The 19,369-nt window shown below is 36.1% G+C and overlaps 1 protein-coding gene across 3 annotated transcripts; it reads right to left on the bottom strand.

Annotated features, from left to right (window-relative positions):
• Window positions 1-1,698: 1,698 nt before the first annotated feature.
• LOC135628889 (probable serine/threonine protein kinase IRE) lies at window positions 1,699-18,524 on the bottom strand. Of its 3 annotated transcripts, XM_065135844.1 has the most exons (17): window positions 18,203-18,524; window positions 17,120-18,098; window positions 16,827-17,026; window positions 11,598-11,770; window positions 11,139-11,364; window positions 10,107-10,199; window positions 9,891-10,031; window positions 9,644-9,736; window positions 5,878-6,085; window positions 5,639-5,724; window positions 4,439-4,527; window positions 2,997-3,048; window positions 2,864-2,920; window positions 2,609-2,785; window positions 2,448-2,525; window positions 2,060-2,358; window positions 1,699-1,976 (listed from the first exon to the last, which is right to left on the bottom strand). In XM_065135844.1, exons 1-16 carry the CDS (start codon window positions 18,416-18,418, stop codon window positions 2,278-2,280), a joined length of 2,949 nt encoding a protein of 982 aa, XP_064991916.1. In that variant the 5' UTR covers window positions 18,419-18,524; the 3' UTR covers window positions 1,699-1,976; window positions 2,060-2,277. The 3 variants fall into 3 exon arrangements, with proteins under 3 accessions (XP_064991916.1, XP_064991917.1, XP_064991918.1); XM_065135845.1 differs by lacking the exons at window positions 1,699-1,976; window positions 2,060-2,358; window positions 2,448-2,525 and having other exon boundaries at window positions 2,710-2,785; window positions 2,864-2,925; XM_065135846.1 differs by lacking the exons at window positions 1,699-1,976; window positions 2,060-2,358; window positions 2,448-2,525; window positions 2,609-2,785; window positions 2,864-2,920 and having other exon boundaries at window positions 3,001-3,048; window positions 5,639-5,720.
• Window positions 18,525-19,369: the final 845 nt, after the last annotated feature.

The raw sequence follows: 19,369 nt of genomic DNA, 5'->3' as shown, positions 1-19,369 counted from the left end.
GTTGCCTGGCCACCTTTGACGACGATAAGGTCCACTCTATCATGACGCCACCCGCCTCTACGAGGAGCGCACCATCGACCTCATCGTTGCTCGCTTCGCGTCGCTCTACATCTACATTGATGTTGATGGTGATGGTCATCGTGATGTCTCTAGCGAAGATGGAGGCCACCTCATTGTTGACCCATTGGGAGGATCCTAGCATCGACCTAAAGCTTGGGTCACCCAAGTTCTTCCCACTCCGTCTGCTACCACGTCAGTTCTGGCACAAGAGGCTCTCTCATCATTTTGCTTGGCATTGATGCAGATGTGTTAGATGTTGTCTAGGTCAAGTTGACTGCTGAGGAAACTCAACGACCCGGTTTGAGGGAGGTGGATCATGGCGTCCACGACGGAGTATGCTACCTTGCAAGAGTCATACAAGTCGAAGAGTTGGAACCAATTGACGATGGATGTTGCCCTCTACGGTGTAGCATTGGGCACCAACCAAAGCTTGTCCACGTTGCTACCATTATGCGAGAGGCGATTGGAGCAAAGGGCGAGCATGGCCGTGAACAGGTCGGGGGAGGCAATGGAGTTTTTCTTGCACGTGATGAAGTGTTCCTAATGAGAGCAAACCGGGAAGGGAGGGGGAGGAGGAGGTAGGCAGAGGCGTCTTCAACTATAGCAAAGTGGGAGAGGAATTTGGGGGTTCTGAGGTGCTACTCCCAAGAGAGGGGGATGGGGAGCCACCACCATTATCTGTTTTGATGTTGATGTAGTTTCCGAGTCAGTAACTGCATAAGCATTGACATAGATGTACAACAGCACAATGTGAGCGACGATGAGGTTAGCGGCATGCTCCTCGTGGAGGTGAGTGGCGTGAGGCGACCAGGCAACTACGTCAATGTTGATGTCGTCGATCGTCGTCCACTATCAAATTTTAAAATTATTTTTATCCTTTATTTTCATATTTTAATCGATAAAATTGGTATCGTTATGATAAATAAACCTAGATGTTTCGTTTTCGTAACTATAAGAATGCCAATGTAACTTTTTAAAGTGAAAGAACAGAAAATAACTAACTATAAAGGATAATATACTAAAACATGAGACTCCCTTAATCAAATGAAACAAATTTAGTTTTTTTTTCTTACATGTATTACCAATATAGCATATATATCGTTCTAAAATTAAGACTCTGGACTTATCTCACCAATATTCATCCAAATATTATACTTTAGCCATTACAGTCCAATATTTAAATATAAATTTGTTAAAATTAGGAACTGCTAGTGGCAGCTGATGCACAGTGGTTTTCTCCTCTGTTTTTTTCATACAATTCATATGAGCGGGTGAAGAGAAAACTCATCACTAGTCATAGGCGCATGCCATCGCAGGATACACATTTGGACATTCTGATCAATTAATTTCAGATCAAGGACCAAAATTACTAGGGAACTTAAAGATACTAGTCCCACAAGAAGACATCATCTCATGTGGTTTTGTTAACAGTGGTTTAGGGTTTATACTTTACAATAAAGTACAGTATCAATTAGCTTGCAGATTCTTCCCAAAAGACAAAGAAAAGAAAGCAAAAGTAACAGACAGTAAGGTCTTCTAAGTACAGAAATGAACTGTCATCGATGAACCACGATTAAATGACTATCCAGTAGATCTGATGAACAAGCAAAATCATAATGGATCCAATTGCAAATAATTCACAACACTTCAAGAATTACCTGAAGGCATGAATGATCACATGAATTTATGCCTGATCAATATTTGTAATTTTGCAAGCTGAACACAAGTCCCAAGCGTTGGTGCCATATACCACTGTACAAATTCTGGGATTGCGAAGCCTTCTAACAATGGCTTACAAACTTCCCAATTAAACTAAGACCTTAAGTACAACATATGCAATAAGATAACTTTGAATTTGGATGATGAGTTGCTGATAAACCAGATTGGTAGTTATGATGTGCTATTTACAGTTTAATCTGGAGACATTAAGAATGAAAGGATCAGAAGAAGTGGAACAAAACAGAAACATTGAACTCAAGATTGGCAAACGAAACCTCACCTAGCATACAAGTTGGAAGTCAGTTCCGCCGTGTATCCCAGTTAAGTAGGACCAAACTGCCATTTATTAGTGTAATGCTGTGGCAGATGTGCATCTCCTAAATAAAAGAAGGCCAGGCATGTTGCAGAAATCATTTAGCAGGTATCATTGAACACATCCAGCTCTTGAAACTTTTAAATAGGTAGCCATGGAAGCAAATTATTGTCTCCAAATTGGTCTCAAGGTTGAGAAGCTTCTGCTGAATCTTTGCTACATTTTGTTATAAGATCATAGTTGATAGAAGCCAGTTGTGACAAATTCTGAACAAAATTTACAGGATTACATTATAAGATATATAGAGCACAAACTAATAATAATCTAAACAATTTTGTTTCTGCAAAACTCTCACCTTAAAAGAAAAGTTACTAAAGGAATACTTCACAGAGAGTGTCGGTCCAAAGTCTGCCATACTGCCACATTGATCTCCCTGCTCAAAGAAAATTTTAAAGAGAATTAGAGCTCCATTTAATAACCGATTTCATGAAATTGATTAAAAACACATCTCTGTACATCTTCATCCAAGATGGAGCTGTGAGGGCTGCTGCAGCAGCTCGTACTGCATGCATCAGACATATTATCGTATTCACGAGATGTTCCATGAAGCTGTTCGTCTGCTGCATTCCATGGATGGCGGCTGGCAAAGTAGCTTGTGTCATCATCACCTTCGGTTGAGGGGATGAATGCTACCTGTGGCAAGAAAACAACCTTTTTGTTTGTGTCACAAAAGCAGAAAACTTGGATGACAGTTAATCTCAGTCATGTAACCTTCTGCCTGGCGAGCATATCCCAATTGATGGTTCTGAAGAAAGGATGAGATTTCACCTGTCCTAGTGATGAAAAACTATGTCAGGCTTTACCACACAAATAAAATATGTTCATCAAGCTAAAAGAGATTTACCTCCCCAGCCCCAGTTGCTCCAAGTCTTTGGACTGGGTTCTGACTTAGCAATCTGAATCCAATGAAAGATCAAATTAGATAGTAGTTTTAGTTTTCAATTTCCTATAATGCATATTAAGGAATCTTGAGATTTTAATGCTCAACAAATCAAATAAACTGCACTAAAATGTATGATATAAATTCACAAAATATGAAGATATTAACTCTACAGATAAAGAGAGAGAAATATGCACAGATGATATGCAAGACGAGTGAACATGGTTTTGCTAGGGAAATAGCCAAAACACTCAGTTCTAATAGAAAATAGGATAAAAATGTCTCTAAATATGAGACTGGTCAAACAAAACATTTGATCAAGTTAGTAATGTCCACAGATTTATATACACATTTAAGGTCCTTTAGTATGACTAATGGAGTACATGCATTGGATAAGGTAGCATCTGGGATACTTCCTAAAATTATCTATTCTTAATCTCCCATCTGGTTGTGATGGTCATCCTCCATGTAACAAATATTTTCCGCTTCACTAGCTTGGTGTTGATAATACCTTCATGTTTGCTCATTAAAATCTTATTTTTCAAATTGGAGTTTACAGTTCATCTTAACATGTTTTTCTGATCCTATATGTCTTAACTTTGTGCAGAATCACATCTTAAACACAAACAGAATTTTCTTTAAGTAGAAATATACCCTGTGTAGTGGTAGAATCAGAAGAATATTGTACATATTGACCACAAACATCATTGTCCTATTTATGCATTGGGTATGTGAATATGGAGTAGCAAATTGTTCGCAGATTTGGTTATTTTCTCTTTGATAAAGGTTTCTTCATTCTTTCCAACCAGATTTTGGCTAATCTAAGTCCCACGATCTAGCATTTACCTAAATGGATTTGTAACTTTGAATATTAAATAAGAATTGCATGGGTAGTTTCCTGAAGACGAAAACACTAATGGGTTAAATGTCACTTAGAACATAAATTGCTACCAGCTAGTCAGCTACCATATTCACTAATGTCATATGGTCAAGCAACGTAAATACAATATGAACATTTGATAAACAGAAAATAGTTATTCAGACTTTCTTCTGAATTTCTCGAAGTAGTGCACATCTATGGCCATCAGCTAAGTGACTGTTATAGACTACTACTCACTCCCCCTTATATAGGCTTATCAAATGTCAATATATTTGACAAATCATTCAGTATGGCAGGAGCAAAGCTGCTTATATTGACCCTCCTAAACCCTACATTGGTGGAGCCTCATGTATTGGACCACCCTTTTCCTTTTATTTGACAATTCATGCAACATAGAAGATATCAAAGAAAAATGCGGTAAAGTAATATTTTTTTAGTATATCACTTAAAGCGTTATTGAAGAATTTTTCTGCAGACAATAGAAGAAGGCAAAACAAAAAAAAAGACTATAGCTCTCAGATCTTACTTATCAATCAAATCATGAGCCTCAAAACTCATCTCTTCTGGTACTTGTGGCCAAGGTATATCCCGATTCATAATATTATCAAAAATTTTCTGCAGTTAGCAAGATGAATGAATTTTGGAGAATATAAAAAGTACAATAATGAATGAACACAGTAAGTTCTCAAATAGTTGTATGAGAAAAACTGACAATAAGGAATCCAGGGATAAGCCGAATTATATGAAAACAATTGCATGGCATTGTTTTTGTTGTTATTCTTAATGCTGATCAACCTAGAACCTAACCTGAAAGGGCTAGTCCAAAGATATTAGTTCTTGGGTCATAATTATCCAAAATCTTTCCAATGAACATCCAACATAGAATTTAGGAAGCATCAAATGTGGCTAATGACAATCAAAATTAAGACCCTAATGATTACAATCTCAAAAACAAGTTAGAGCATCACCTGATTTATTAAGACTTATACAATGATAACCTTATCTCATACTGCTGATTTAGGTATATTTTGAATTTAGATATAACATATTTCAGAATTCTGTAGCAGTTTAACACGACAATTTTTCACTTTCAGCTTAAGTGTTCAATATTTACGCCAGTGCAAGGGAAAACTGGTTTATGATGGCACCCTACACTTAATTGCAATATATTCTCCTTTTTTTTGCTTTAATTTGATGTTCATATATCTTGTCTAATATTTTAGGGGTAAATCTTGGCTCCACAGTAAGATTGCATATCTCCAATGTAAGTGTGAATTGTTAAGAATTTTTATTCTATGTTCATAGATTTTGTCATATATTTTAAGGGTAAGCCTTGGTGCCACAGTAAGATTGCTTATTTCCAAACTAAGTGTCAAGGGTTAAACTTACAGAAACTACTTCTCTATTTACAAGGAGTAAGCAGCATATGTTGAGCCTCCCCAAACTCGAAGTAGTCTTGTACAGTGCACCAATTTTAGTTAACGAAATCATTTGCTTTGATATTTCTGGTTTCATTCTTACAAAACTTTTTAATTAGAATTGTGATCTGAAAACAAAGATTGTCATTCCATCATACTGGTCTCTAGGCGAATTGGAAGAAGCAAATCAAATTCAAATTATCAAGTGTATGCCATGTAAATCTTAATGTTGTTCGTACACTAATCCTTACTATATTAAATTAATTCCCAAAAACTCTTGAAAACTTAGTGGATTTTTAATTGCATACCTGTGGATGCTCTGCATTGAATGGGGGAATACCTACTAGAAGTTCAAAGAGGACAACACCCACTGACCACCAATCTGCAGTTCTGCCTACAATCCAGAGATCATGAGTCAAAATATTCAGACTTAAAGTGTAAAAGACATTTTTATGAAAACAGAAACACAAGGAGTGCATGTGAAGAGAAAACATTCTTCTTCTTCTTCTTCAAAAATTTGGAAGCATACAAGTCTAACATGACAAACCATGTTGCATTCCTAGAAGTATCTCAGGTGCCAAATAATCAGGAGTTCCAACGGCTGATTGTTTTCGCCTCTGCTCTCGTTTTAGTGCTCGTTGTTCTGCTGGAATTGGTTCATCATCACCTAGGATAGCAGAACCGCTGACATCTGGACCTGATAAATCATCGGTGCTATTGATAAGACCAACCTTAGAGAGTCCAAAATCAGTCAACTGCATCACAAAATAAGAGACTTAATAAGCTTACAGAATACAGATAATGTGATATTCGAAAAATAAAATAACATAGTGCCACAGTGCTAAACTTCAAAAGCAAAATGAGAAAACTCAAACGAGAAGCCATATTTGTTCCTATCACATTCAATTTTAGCTATCACCAAAAGCATAAGATGCAAATTATTTCACAATTTGGATAGAAACTTTGGCTTATTAAGGCTACAATTGGTAATTAACTTAGCTAACAGCTCCAACAATGGAATCCACCATTCCCAACCTATAAGAGAACCAAACGTACAACACTTGCCAAGAAATGACCTGAATTTCATATTTCAAACAGTTTTTTTGTTCTATCACTATGCTGAACTGGTCTCTCTCATATTATGGATTTCCGAAAGCTTGAGATCAGAAATTTAGGCTGTACAAAACAAAGAAATAAGATTCTTAACTCCTCTAATTCTCTTAGGTTATTATAAAAATCAAATTGTTCTGAAAATTTGTGTATTTATTTAAATTTTCATAGGTTTTTAGTTGATTAAGAGTTAAAATTTCAAAGTTTGGATAGACCACATAGTTGATTGAGGTTATTTTGTGCTGTAAGTAATCTAAAACCAGTGGTCAGCCATTGGTTTCCAAGTTTAAAGATGAATAAGTGTATAAACATTATCTTTTAGAAATCAAGCCTATCTTGAGCAAATTAGGATAAAAAATGGATGTCCTGTGGAACATTATTGAATGCTAAAATGTTAATGGATGTCCAATGGACCATTGTTGCAATCTCAATAACTTATGATGTTAGATATGGATTAGATTAATGTATAAGACTTGATGAACCTACTATTGATAACATCAGCGAGTGATCTAAAAAGCGCTAGGCACTAAGATCCCAAAATACCCAAGGCGATAGGCACCTAGCCAAGCGAAGCGAGGCACTCTAAAATATTAAAATATAAAAAATATATAATACAATTGATAAATATTATTTAATCTATTGTTAACAGTATTTAATCCACTGTTAACAGTAGTTAGACGGCAGAAAAGATTCACCAACAGTGGAAAGTGGGGAAGGAGAAGGCGACGATGATCGAGAAACTTTCGGACGACACCAGCGACGGTGGAGGAACCTGCTGATGGCAGCAGCAGTGGCTCCTACAAACGTATCCACAAACTCGAATCTTTAGTAATTTGCCTCCAAAGATGTATAGTTGTATAGCATTCGTTTATACACATAGTTATAACAGCACCCAAAGTCTTCAATTTCAAATAATACCGCCCGGTACGGGCGGTACATATCGGTCCGTCCGCAGATCGATACATGGACCACCCGTTACCGAGCGGTGTGTGTGTGTGTGTGTGTATATATATATATATATATATATATATATATATATATATATATATATATATATATATATATATATATATATATATATATATATATATATATATATATATATATATATATATATAAAAGCCAACGTCGCCTTTCCCTTCTCCTATGTGAGGTGACACGACATCGCCTTTTATAAAATTATTTATATATAAATTTTTTTTAAAATATAAATATTATATATATATATATATATTATATATATATATATATATATGCAACGTTACTTTGGCGATGTCGCCAAATTTTTATTTTATTATATAATATATATATATATATATATATATATATATATATATATATATATATATATATATATATATATATATATATATATATATATATATACCTATACTGAATGGTATAACGCTCGGTATATAGTATCATACCATGCTGAGTGAATGTCGAAACTCTGGTACGATACGATATTTCAATCCTTGACAACACCAAACTTGATCCACGAGCAAAAAAATGTGTTTTTCTAGGCTTCTCACCAACTCAGAAGGGATACAAATACTTTGATCATCTTACAAAATAGTTTTATGTAAGTACAAATGTCACCTTTTTTTTTTAAATCAACCTTATTTCTCCCAAACTTCTCTTCAAGGGGAGAACCATTTGAAAGAAAAGTTTTAGAAAACTATTATAACCAAGGTATGCAGTTTCGAATAATACCACCCGGTATATATATATATATATACTATATCGTATCGTATCGTACTGAGCGAATGTCGAAACGCCGGTACGGTACGATATTTCAAACCTTAATTATAACCCTACCTATGAATTCTCCTTCTAGATTCATTCCTAGTATATCTCCTTAAAGTTCACCTTCTGAATCCATTCCTCTCACAATTCTACCTTCTTAGCCACAACCTATTCTTTGTACCACCAATTCAATATTATAAGTTTATAACCAACTTATATATATTATTCCAGAACATGAAAACTCTGATGCGGTGGGAGACTTAGTGATGGATAAACAACAATCAGAGATACATGTCTATACAAGGAGGCGTAACTGACAAGGTTTGAGGCAACAACCACACAATGCTTGCCAAGAGTCAGCTTCGAGTGCAACTGATCATGAAACTTCAGGTATTCTAAACCATTCTTTATGCCTAGAACCTGTGAGTTTTAAGATCTTGATATTCCTATTACTCTTAAAAAAGAAACGAGGTCATGTACCATTTATTTTATTTCCAATTTTGTGTCATATCACAAATTATCCTCTTCTTTCAGATCCTTTGTTTCTAGCCCAACCAACAATACATCAACCAATAGCCCAAATTTTGTGTCATATCACAAATCAGATCCTTTGTGTCATATCACAAATTATGTGAAAAACTGATAGCCCAACCAAATTCTGTTTTTCAGATCCTTTGTGTCATATCACAATTTTGTGTCATAGCCCAACCAACAATACATCAACCGATAATATATTATTGATTATCCATAGAGTAATTAAATATTCAAATAAATCAGTCGATGGAGAAAATGTGATTATGTGTAAAGAGAACAGGAGAAATCAAGTGTATAATAGGCCTATTAGCTCTTTGTCCATGTCACTCCAAATTATATTATATATCATAAATTACATTGTTTTGTATTTTAACATAGCAATCACCTAAGAAAATTTCTTACAAATGCTTGCATTTTCTCTCACAAACTAAAGATATTGCTTAAGAAAAAGACGATCTGATGCATGGGGCTCTTGCTAGGGAGGATTAGCTCATGGAACTTGATTTCACCGAACTGATATGTATGAACCGGTGTTTACCTGTCGGGGTGTGAATGGGTACTTACACTGCACCACCTTGGGCAGTTTGGTCTGGTCCAGTTTTAGACAAATGGAGAGGGCTCATGATTGGTGAGCCCTCTCCACCTCCTTGTCACCTGACTGCCACCACCACTATTGCTCGTCCACCTGATGCCCACTTCTTCCTCCTCCTACCCCCACCTCTCTCTCTCTCCCTCGAAAATTGTATACTTTATATCTTTTACTGTTATAGATGAAGCTCAATGAGCTTGTATCATCCTACAAACATTTAGAATAAGAGAATCTATTTTTCGTTGACATTTCAAATATTTAAAGTTCTAGTTATAATAACGATGAGTAAGGGTGATTTGTAGGCAAGAGAAGAACTGAGTAAACCGATACTGACCTTAATGTGACCATCCCAAGCAATCAACAAGTTATCAGGCTTAAGGTCTCGATGAATTACATTCATAGAATGCAAGTATTCCAGAGCAAGAACCTGAAACATTATTTCTACAGTTATACCAGAGCAAGATTCTGAACCATTATTTCTACAGTTATATCAATCTTCACATATAAAATATTCCCAGGTGTAAATTATGTAACAAAATGGATCATACCTAGATTTCTAAAGACAAAGATTTGTTACTTACTACTTCAGCCACATATGTACGTGCCATATCTTCATCCAAACAGCCTAAATTTCTTAGCAATGAATATAAATCCCCTCCATTTATGTACTCCATCACAAGATAGAGATTTTCCCTACATGTGAAGGAGTAGAAGAAGCGCACCTGTGTATTCACAAATTAAAATTAAATACACACCTGAAGTAGTTGGGATGCTGAATGTTAACCAGAAATACTTACCACAAAAGGGTTTCGAGCTGATATCAGAATGTTACGTTCAGCTAAAATACTTTCAACTGCATTCTTGCGTACCATATCAGACTTTTTAAGAACCTATATTTATACAGAAAAAATTAGCATGTTCATTGATAAAATTTTTGTAACTCATAGGATTTCAAGTCAGAAGATATTATAGTGGAGAAAGTATTACATTCAGTAAGATATGATGAATTAGGACTCATTTATCAAGTAGTAACCTAATGAATTGTGGCCACAACTATGCAGCTTTAGAAATCTATGTACTTTAAGACAACCAGGCATATCATTACTATTGATTTTGTGTTACACAAATAAAAGTCTACTTTAAACCTGATAACATATCTCAGGTTATAACAAGACCTTGGGATGGACTTACATAGTATGTACCTATTGTTTAGTCATCCCATTTTTTTCATTTTTAAATGTTTGAATGTTTTTTCTCACTAAGGTGAAGCAAAAAAAGAATGTGGCATCCCAAGGGCATTATAATGTTGTAGGAGTGCCTTTTTGTAAACTAATGAGAGACATGTGACGTTCACAAGTAGGAGAATTAGGAGATATTACATCTAGGTGATTATCGCAGATATGGATAATGAGGATAATGTAATGGATTGTAGAATCTACAAAGACCCTTGTCATAACACAGAGAAATGGACGTGAGAGAGTAACAACAGGCTGCAGTGCATTAATGAATCTTGTCACTGTACCTGGAAACCAAAGCATTTGCATTAAATAATTTCTGAAGGAACTAATTTTTCTAGTATTTCTTTAACATCAACACACAACTGACTTCAAAAGATACGAATATGTTTCATGAATAAACCCACCCCATATAATTAAGAATGGTAATTAAAATGTTGAATTATGCTTGAAAAGGCATGACCAGATGGAAATGGCTAGTATCAAAAATGGAAGAAACAAAGATAACACGACAAATATACAATCAGAAAAGACATGATTATTCATTAATGTTCTTCTGATGTCCAATTTAGGTGATAAATCCAATAATATTACCTTTATTGCAAAAAGGTCACCTGTGACTCTTTTCCTTGCAAGGAAAACCCTTCCAAATGCCCCCCGGCTTATTGGTTTTATGATTTCAAAATCCTCGATGGATGTTCGATCCTTTAACTTTGCACCCAAGGTTCTACCATTCCCCAAAGATCCATCATCTACTATCACACTTGAGACATCTTTAATCCCATCATCGATCTGCCCACATAGATGTATGAATTTCTCCCTGTTGAACTAAAAGGATTAATCAAAAGTACACAATTGTCTAAAGAACAACAAATTCTGAGTAACACTATGGTATTTTTTTTCAGCTAAAATTTGTATTTTAAAACAAATAATTCAGTGTTAAAACTCTTGATCTCATTCTGGTAAGTCTCTCATTAATGTCAAAAAATGTTAGAACAATGAAAAAAAGCAACCCATCTGAACATGCAATCTGCAATAGAAATTGTAACTCACTGTAGTAACTTTGCAATCTGTCTTCCAAATGTCTCAACAACAAGTCCGTCGACCTTTCTAGTATCAACAACAGCATTTAAATCTTCTAAACAGGAGCTCAAGTCCTCAAGTGAACTGTAATTGCAAGTTTTTATTCTGGCAATGCAGCGAACTATATCCAATAAACTCTCTATCTGCCAATGCATGATACAATAGAAGTTCAATAAAAGATGAATCACAGTGTCTAATTGAGATAAGGATTAAGCACTAAGTTCCGTTAAGACATTTCAATTAAAAAGCTTCAAAGATGAAACAATATAATAAATTCTGAGAATTACAAGAAATGTTTTGCTTTATAAGTTGATCAGCTCAGAATAACTAGCATAAGTAGACAACCCAGCATGATGCTGCAATTCCTCTAACTGATCAATCAAGCTTGAACGCCATTCCAGTTTCTAAGGCAATATAGCTATAATGCAGTTTTATCAGGTTATTTTGGAAATATACTATAGTGACATACCATAGTGAATTATTCTGAACTATCGACAGAAATTGAGGCTGGAAAGTAAGGACTGAGCCAACAGTGCATGTTTGTCATCTTAATGCCTCAAGCTATCTTGAGGTAGAATCATATTGATTATTTAATCAGGTTAAAGCATGATTCCATGTATCTCATTTGAGAGATTTTATTAACCAGGAGATCCAGACCCTCCAATGCAACATGTCCGCCTTGCATTGTGCAAGTCTCAATTGACACCTTTTAGGCTCACATACAAACCTCAAATCTGAGATCAGCCTGATACCCAGATCCAACCCACTTCCCATCCGTTTCAACCTGAAATCAGTCCCCTTTCTGCTTGTTCATTCGTTCTATCTCAATCTCATTATCGAATCTTCTTTCTTAAATCAAATTTCAATATCAAGCAAATCAAATTCAATCTCAAAATTGTTCTTCATTTTTTCCAAAGCAAGGTAAATCTGAAGCTAAACTTCTAAATATTTTCATTCAGTTGTTCTCTATATGCCTTGACTGAAACTTTGTTTTTATGCTTATAGGTTTGCTCATGATTTCATGCTTGATTTTGGCTTTCTTACATCTACTTTATTTGTTCAAATAAGGCTGTATATGTGCACGTCTAGCATAGATTACCTAAGTCTAAGTTGGATCCACTTGGTTCCATCTCAAATCCGGCCTAGAACCATCTAAATCTAGACCAGATCAACATGAAACCAGCCTAGATACATTCTGGTCCAGCCACAATCCATGCAGAGCCAGTGTGAATATGTAAATATAAGCTAGAACCATGGCTAGATCCGAACAAATCCAACCTAGATCCCTATAGTTCTAACCTAGTTCTAGTGTGGATGTGTAGATTTATGCTAGAACTTCTTAGATCCACTCTAGATCAGCATCGATCTCCCCTAGATCCTTACAGATCTAGCCTGGTTCTATGTGGATCTAGGCTGTCCTCATGTGGATTAAGACTAGAACCACATGGATGTAGCTAAAATCTACATAGATCTATCCCAGATCTGGATGGATTCATCCAAGAATTATGCAGATGTAGTCTAGATCCACATGGATTAACCAGTATATATAAAAAATTGTCAAATCCATGTAGATTTATGCTAAATTCACATTAGTCCAGCTTAAATTCATGCAAATCTATAGTAAATCTAAGTTGTTTTCTAACAATTACATAAATATTAAAACTACAAAAAAGGGCATACCCTTGCATGAAACTCCCATCAATGTAAGGTCCAAGGAGTGTTATTGTACGCAACCTTACCTCTACATATAGAAAGGTTATTTCCATGACTCAAACCTTGATCTCCCAAGTCGCAAAAGAGCAACCTTACCAGTAATAAGGCCCACCCTCTAAATTTTTAAAACTATGTATGTGAAATCATTTAAAAATTATTGTAGTAAGATAGCACCAAATTAGCAAATAACCAACCCGGCATGATAACACACTCATTGCTTGGAACACCGTCATCATTGGTAGTGCATCCATAGGGACTATGTTGATCATAGTGGAGGAACAACCAGGATGAAGTATCATTTGATCAGTAAATCTCCAAATATAGCTAAATATGTGTAGGTCCCTCAAGATATTAGATGAATATTCAACAGAGTTGAATGCTTGGATTCAGCATAAAACATAGAAGTAGAACTTAGATAGGTGACCATCCAAGCTGCCTGTATATAATGATCACAAAAGTTGAGAGGACAATGTGTAGGACCCCGAGGTTGTGCTCGACATTTGCATTTCATTATATCACTATTACATATACAATGAGGCATGAGAGACAAACAGCAATGTGATCCATCTCAACTGCCACTGAGACAGACCTGTCTCAGTTGGATTGGTCTTTCAATATAAGATATTATGGTGGTAGAATCGGCCTGATTTAGGCAAGAGAGTCAGTATGAGGCAACCCAACAACAATGGTGTCCATGAGATAGGAGCCTCAGTATGAGACAACCAGCACCAATTCTAGGGCATTAGGGGTCTTGTGAGATATTTCAGCAAAATGCCACTTCTTGATGCTGATTTTGATCCGATGATACTCTCCCCTCGGTGTGCAGATAGATCAGGATCCCTTCCACCACCAAAGTGAAGGGAGATACAAGAAAAGTGATTACAATTAGTTTAACTTCAACACATTGCTCCACATGCAACTCGAGATACTTACTTGCAAAATTGCAATCCATGATGTTTCATTCAGAAGGATGGTCTCAAAAGACAGCGCCATTTTTCATATGACTTTGCTAGGTACAACTTGAATTTGTTGTTGAATCTCAAGAAATAGTGGACTTGGATAGTACGACCCTCATGTGTGATAACTGAACATCAAAATATTTTAGGTGTATTATAACAGAAGAATTATCTTTCACAAGTTCGTTAATGAATACATTAAATTTACTATACATTGTATGTACAAGTCAGACTGAGACTACGATGGATGGATTTAGAGGATACTATATAGTTCATGAGGTGGCTAATGATAGCGATAATTTCAAGAAGATTGTACAGCTTACGCACATGCAAGGTTATCTTTTCTAGGCAACATCTATGGCTGACATCGCATTGGTGATAGCTATTTATATTTGGGGCAATTAACCAAAAGTTATAGAAAGAAAAAGAAAATTTTGTTTATGATTTTTATTTACTTAGAGAAAGCCTATAGTAGAGTCCCAAGCTATATATTATAGTGGATTTCAGACAAGGTGTATGCACTAATCATATTGATATTATATAATCAAATTTTCTATAATAAATCGTGCATTTTAATAACAATCAACATGTTGGTCCATTGTAGTCCATTTAGATGTAAATTAGAGCTTAATGTATAAAAAATCAAGCCTAGATTCTTGTAAATCTAAGCTAGATCCTTGTGTTTCTAAGCTAGATCCATGAGGATTATGGCTATAAAGTCACGGTGCACTCTAACCGACTCATACTTGCCATGGTCATACTTGCCCCAAGTGCCTCCTACCACATGGGTCGTTCATGATAATGGAACAACAACTGCTACCATGTTATTGCATCAATGGTATACTATTTATTGGTGTCTCTTAAAATATCAAGGGAGTAATTTCATGTATGGGTCTGTAGAGACACCATTTTGATTTACAGTTTCATCACATCGACTTATCGAGTACCCCGATCCACCTATCATTGACTCACTTTGATCATTTTGGTGGTAGTATTAGCCTATTAGGTATATGCTTTACTTTTACACCTAATTAATTATACTTATATGTTAGTCAGAACTTAGAACTCCTTTCTGTGTACATGTATTCTTTAGAATTTAGATACTGTATTTGATCCTTATCCAATATATATATATATATATATCGATTAGGTATTTTATTGTTTTCTATATTACAATCACTTCATTGTTATCAACGTATTTGCCAAGAATAGCTATAAAGAACTCCAAATTAGGATTTCCTTTTATGAGTCATTTGTATTTGCCAAAAATGGTCCATCTAGTTCCAAATAAAAGAAGAAAAGTTATTGTTCTAAAAGAAAATTATTATTAGAATGCACATTTGAGGGAATAAAAATACAAATATCAACTGTACCAGTTAGTATGAACTAGTATTTATCAATCTAAACAAGTATTGATATTGAAACATATAGTTCAACACCCATACAACTTATTTTTTATGAAATTATATTAGGTGGCATAAGTCGATATATCATCAATAGAAATGGCACCACTATCTGATAGAATAATGGGACCGGTGTCGCACTGAAATTTAGATATTTGAAGGGGCATGTATCTTATTCTACACTATGTTAATAAATCCTATAAAGTAAAATTGATAGGAATCAGTGAATACAACGATATGTACATAGAAATACTTATACTAAAAAATACTCAAAGAATGCTGAGGTCATTTTCACTGAACTAGATCCTCTAAATGGAATGGCAATGATATAGAAATTTAGACTGAGATCTAATGCTTGGTTGGACATAATTTGGTGCTATTATATAGTTTAGGAAAAAAATGTAGCATTTGTACAATGTCATGACGGGAACCTACTGTTAGAAAGCAAGTTTTGAATACCAGTTTGTGTACCAATATTGAAATGCATAGCTTGATAGTTGACACTATAATTTTTTTTTTTTTATTCAATGGCACTGATGGTATAGGTGATATACCACCTGCCGATTGTATTGGTCTGATGGTTCTTGAAACTGTTACGGGATCAATGTTAAAAACTTGGTTAAAGGTATAACAAACATCCAATGACTAATTAGGCCTATTCTTGGGTCATTTCCTTTTTGATATATATACATTCTTTCAAAAACTAAGTTTCTTATTTAAAGATCGGTAGCCCTCAAAGGTTTTTGTCTACAAACAGATTAAGAAACAGTAAGCAAATATCAAACGCTAAAGGCTAGATATTGAAACATTTATAGCTTCTTTTTTTGCCTAAAGATGTTTTGTAGCTGAACTTCAGTAAACCCCAAGTACAATAGTTCATTCAGGCAACACAAAGGATGCCAAGCAAGCAACAATAGCTGGGAAGATGAGAAAGAATGACAGAAACAAAAGCACTTCTATTAGAAGAAACAAGGTTCCTCGCCTATTATTTTGCATGATCAAGATGTAAATTTCTCGCTCAATTGTTGCGTAAGGAATAATTTGCTAGACCAACTATTAAACCAACTTCGGTACCAGAAAATTTATGACAGCCTTATGTGAAATAATATGGTTAAGAATAAACAAACCTGCTGAAAGTTTTCATGATCAGCAAATGCCTTGGTTCCAAGCAACAGCAAATCAATCTGGCTAGTTCGTGGTGTCATTATTGGTGATTGCGGGGTCATACTTCCTGATGATAAAGCACTCCGTGAATTGCTTGACGTTACAGGTAGTTCATTCAAATTACTTGCAATTAGATTACCAACAACTACCCTATCCACAATTTCTGCAGAAGATAAATAGGACAAGTTATTATGACTCATAGACAGGACATCTGATCCTTCACTTAATCATGAAGCACCAATTTTAACAACCTCACCATGGATTTCTACAATATCTGTGTTCTTTGGTGTGCAGGATGCCAGAATTCTCTCAAGTATTTCAGCAACTCCATCCAGCCTCTCATCAATAGTTAAACCCTTTGAATAACATCTATCAGCAATCGTGCATACTCTAAAATGACCCTCGGCATATATAGTCGGTATCTCAAAATCACAAATCCTACATATCATTTTTGGCTTTACATCAGCTGGAATTTGCTGATCTCCAGAATAATCAGCAGAAGCTACTTCTTCTGCCTCGGGCAATGGTTCCGTTGAACTTGCTAGGACCCCAAGGTCTTCTGTGCTAGAAGCCAATTTGGCTCTCTCTATCGGTGGCAGTGAATCTAAAACCTTTTTTGAGGGGTACTCATTCTTGTCATGGAATCTCTTCTGATTCTTCTCATTCGCTGATGGAAGCTTCTTCCAGGACGAAATCCTAGCTCTACTAGAAGGAGAATCTATTTGTTGACTAGAAAAATCATGATTAAGGAACCTATGCTCTTGGATCCTCTTCATGATGATCCTTTCCTTTGTATCCTTAGAACCCAATGAGATCTTGAAGCTCCCATCTCTCGATTCAGGATAAAATCCCAGGTCGCTAAGCTGGTGTAGCCCGAGAATATGTTCGTGCTCTCTGTAAGCACCCTCTTTCTGGAACTGAATCAACCTAGTGCACCTAGTGAGGATGAAAAGAATGCGAGTATGGACTTGCTTGAGCGTGCCCATTGGCAGTTCCTGGCGGCGGTCATCCAGATTCTGGACTATCCCCTCACAACTCGACCAGAATTCATCTGGCGACATCTCTGCACAATTCTGGGTTACCACCAGAAGATCCTCCAGAGGCTCCCGCCATTCAGGATGTGCATCCGTGTCCTTTTCGAGTATGCCCACCAAATCGCCCGCCAATACGCCTAACTCCGAGTCAACTTCTTCCTTCAACCGTTTGAATTTCGAGCGAATCACACCCATTATTTCCTATAAAACAACCATGGCATTGAATGAAATAAAGCGATTTGTCATCAAGATCCAACTTAAACTAAAACACAAAGCAAGAGAATAAGAACGAGGCAATGCATCACCTCCGGGCTGCTGAGACCTCGGAGCTTGCGGATCGGGATGTGGTGGGTTCTTTTGGAATTCAACTCATGGGAGAAGCTCTTGACGTCGGTGGGGGCCCGCTTCCGGCGGCCGCTCGTAGCACGGAGAATGGCGCGGAAGCGAGGGGACTCAATCTCCTTGGCGGCGTTAAATTTGACACGGTGGCTACCACCACCACGCTGCCATAGGATTTTCATCAAACACCATCCGTCATGGCATCCCAAACGCGAATCACACCAAGAACCCCCATGGGATTTTCATCAAACACAAAAGCGACCAACCTTCAAGAATCAAAGAACACGGATTGCCTTACCTCCATATCAACACAGAAATCGGCTTCGGGGTTGGAATTGGTCACCGGAGTCTACTTCCTCCCAACACCAGAAAAATTATCGAACAAACAGATCAAAAAACAACAATAATTGGGGACAGATTTGGTAGGAAAAAATCTACAAACACAAGATAAAGAATGGGAAAAGAAAAATTCGATGGGTTGGAACGGCCATCATCGGCCTCGATTCCTATGTTATTTGTTCGTTTAATTTTGTTTCTTCTCTCTCTATTAAAAGCCCGCGGAAATCCAGCTCGTCTTCGCGTTCGCTGCACCCGCGGTGAGACTTAGATGTCGTGAAGACCGCGATTTCGCCGTGACGTATCCGTTTTGCGAATCAGAAATGAACACGTAGTTGGTATAGACTAAGCCTTGGGAAACCTGTCCTTTTCTGCTCCTGGGTTTTGTTTAATTAGGATTGATCGTTATATTATTAAATCGATGGCGACTTTTAATCGTGAGATTATTCGAGAAAAAATTAATTGCCCCTATTAATTTAACCTAAAATGATATAAAATTTACTTCGATCGTTATATTATTAAATCGATGGCGACTTTTAATCGTGAGATTATTCGAGAAAAAATTAATTGCCCCTATTAATTTAACCTAAAATGATATAAAATTTACTTCGATTTGGTTGCAACTTATTCAAATGGGAAAACAATAAGGATTTGGTTGCCATATATTCAAGTAGGAGAATAACAAGGATGACAAGATGAGTATATATTACGGTAAATTATTAGTGTTTCGAGTGTTGGGAATTTAGAGTTATATAAAGCCCTTAAATCATCTCACTCAATCCCCACTCACATTCTTA

Source organism: Musa acuminata, chromosome BXJ3-1, assembly GCF_036884655.1.
Source record: "Musa acuminata AAA Group cultivar baxijiao chromosome BXJ3-1, Cavendish_Baxijiao_AAA, whole genome shotgun sequence".
Classification (NCBI taxonomy): Eukaryota; Viridiplantae; Streptophyta; class Magnoliopsida; order Zingiberales; family Musaceae; genus Musa; species Musa acuminata.
This window is presented reverse-complemented; position numbering and strand designations above follow the sequence as displayed.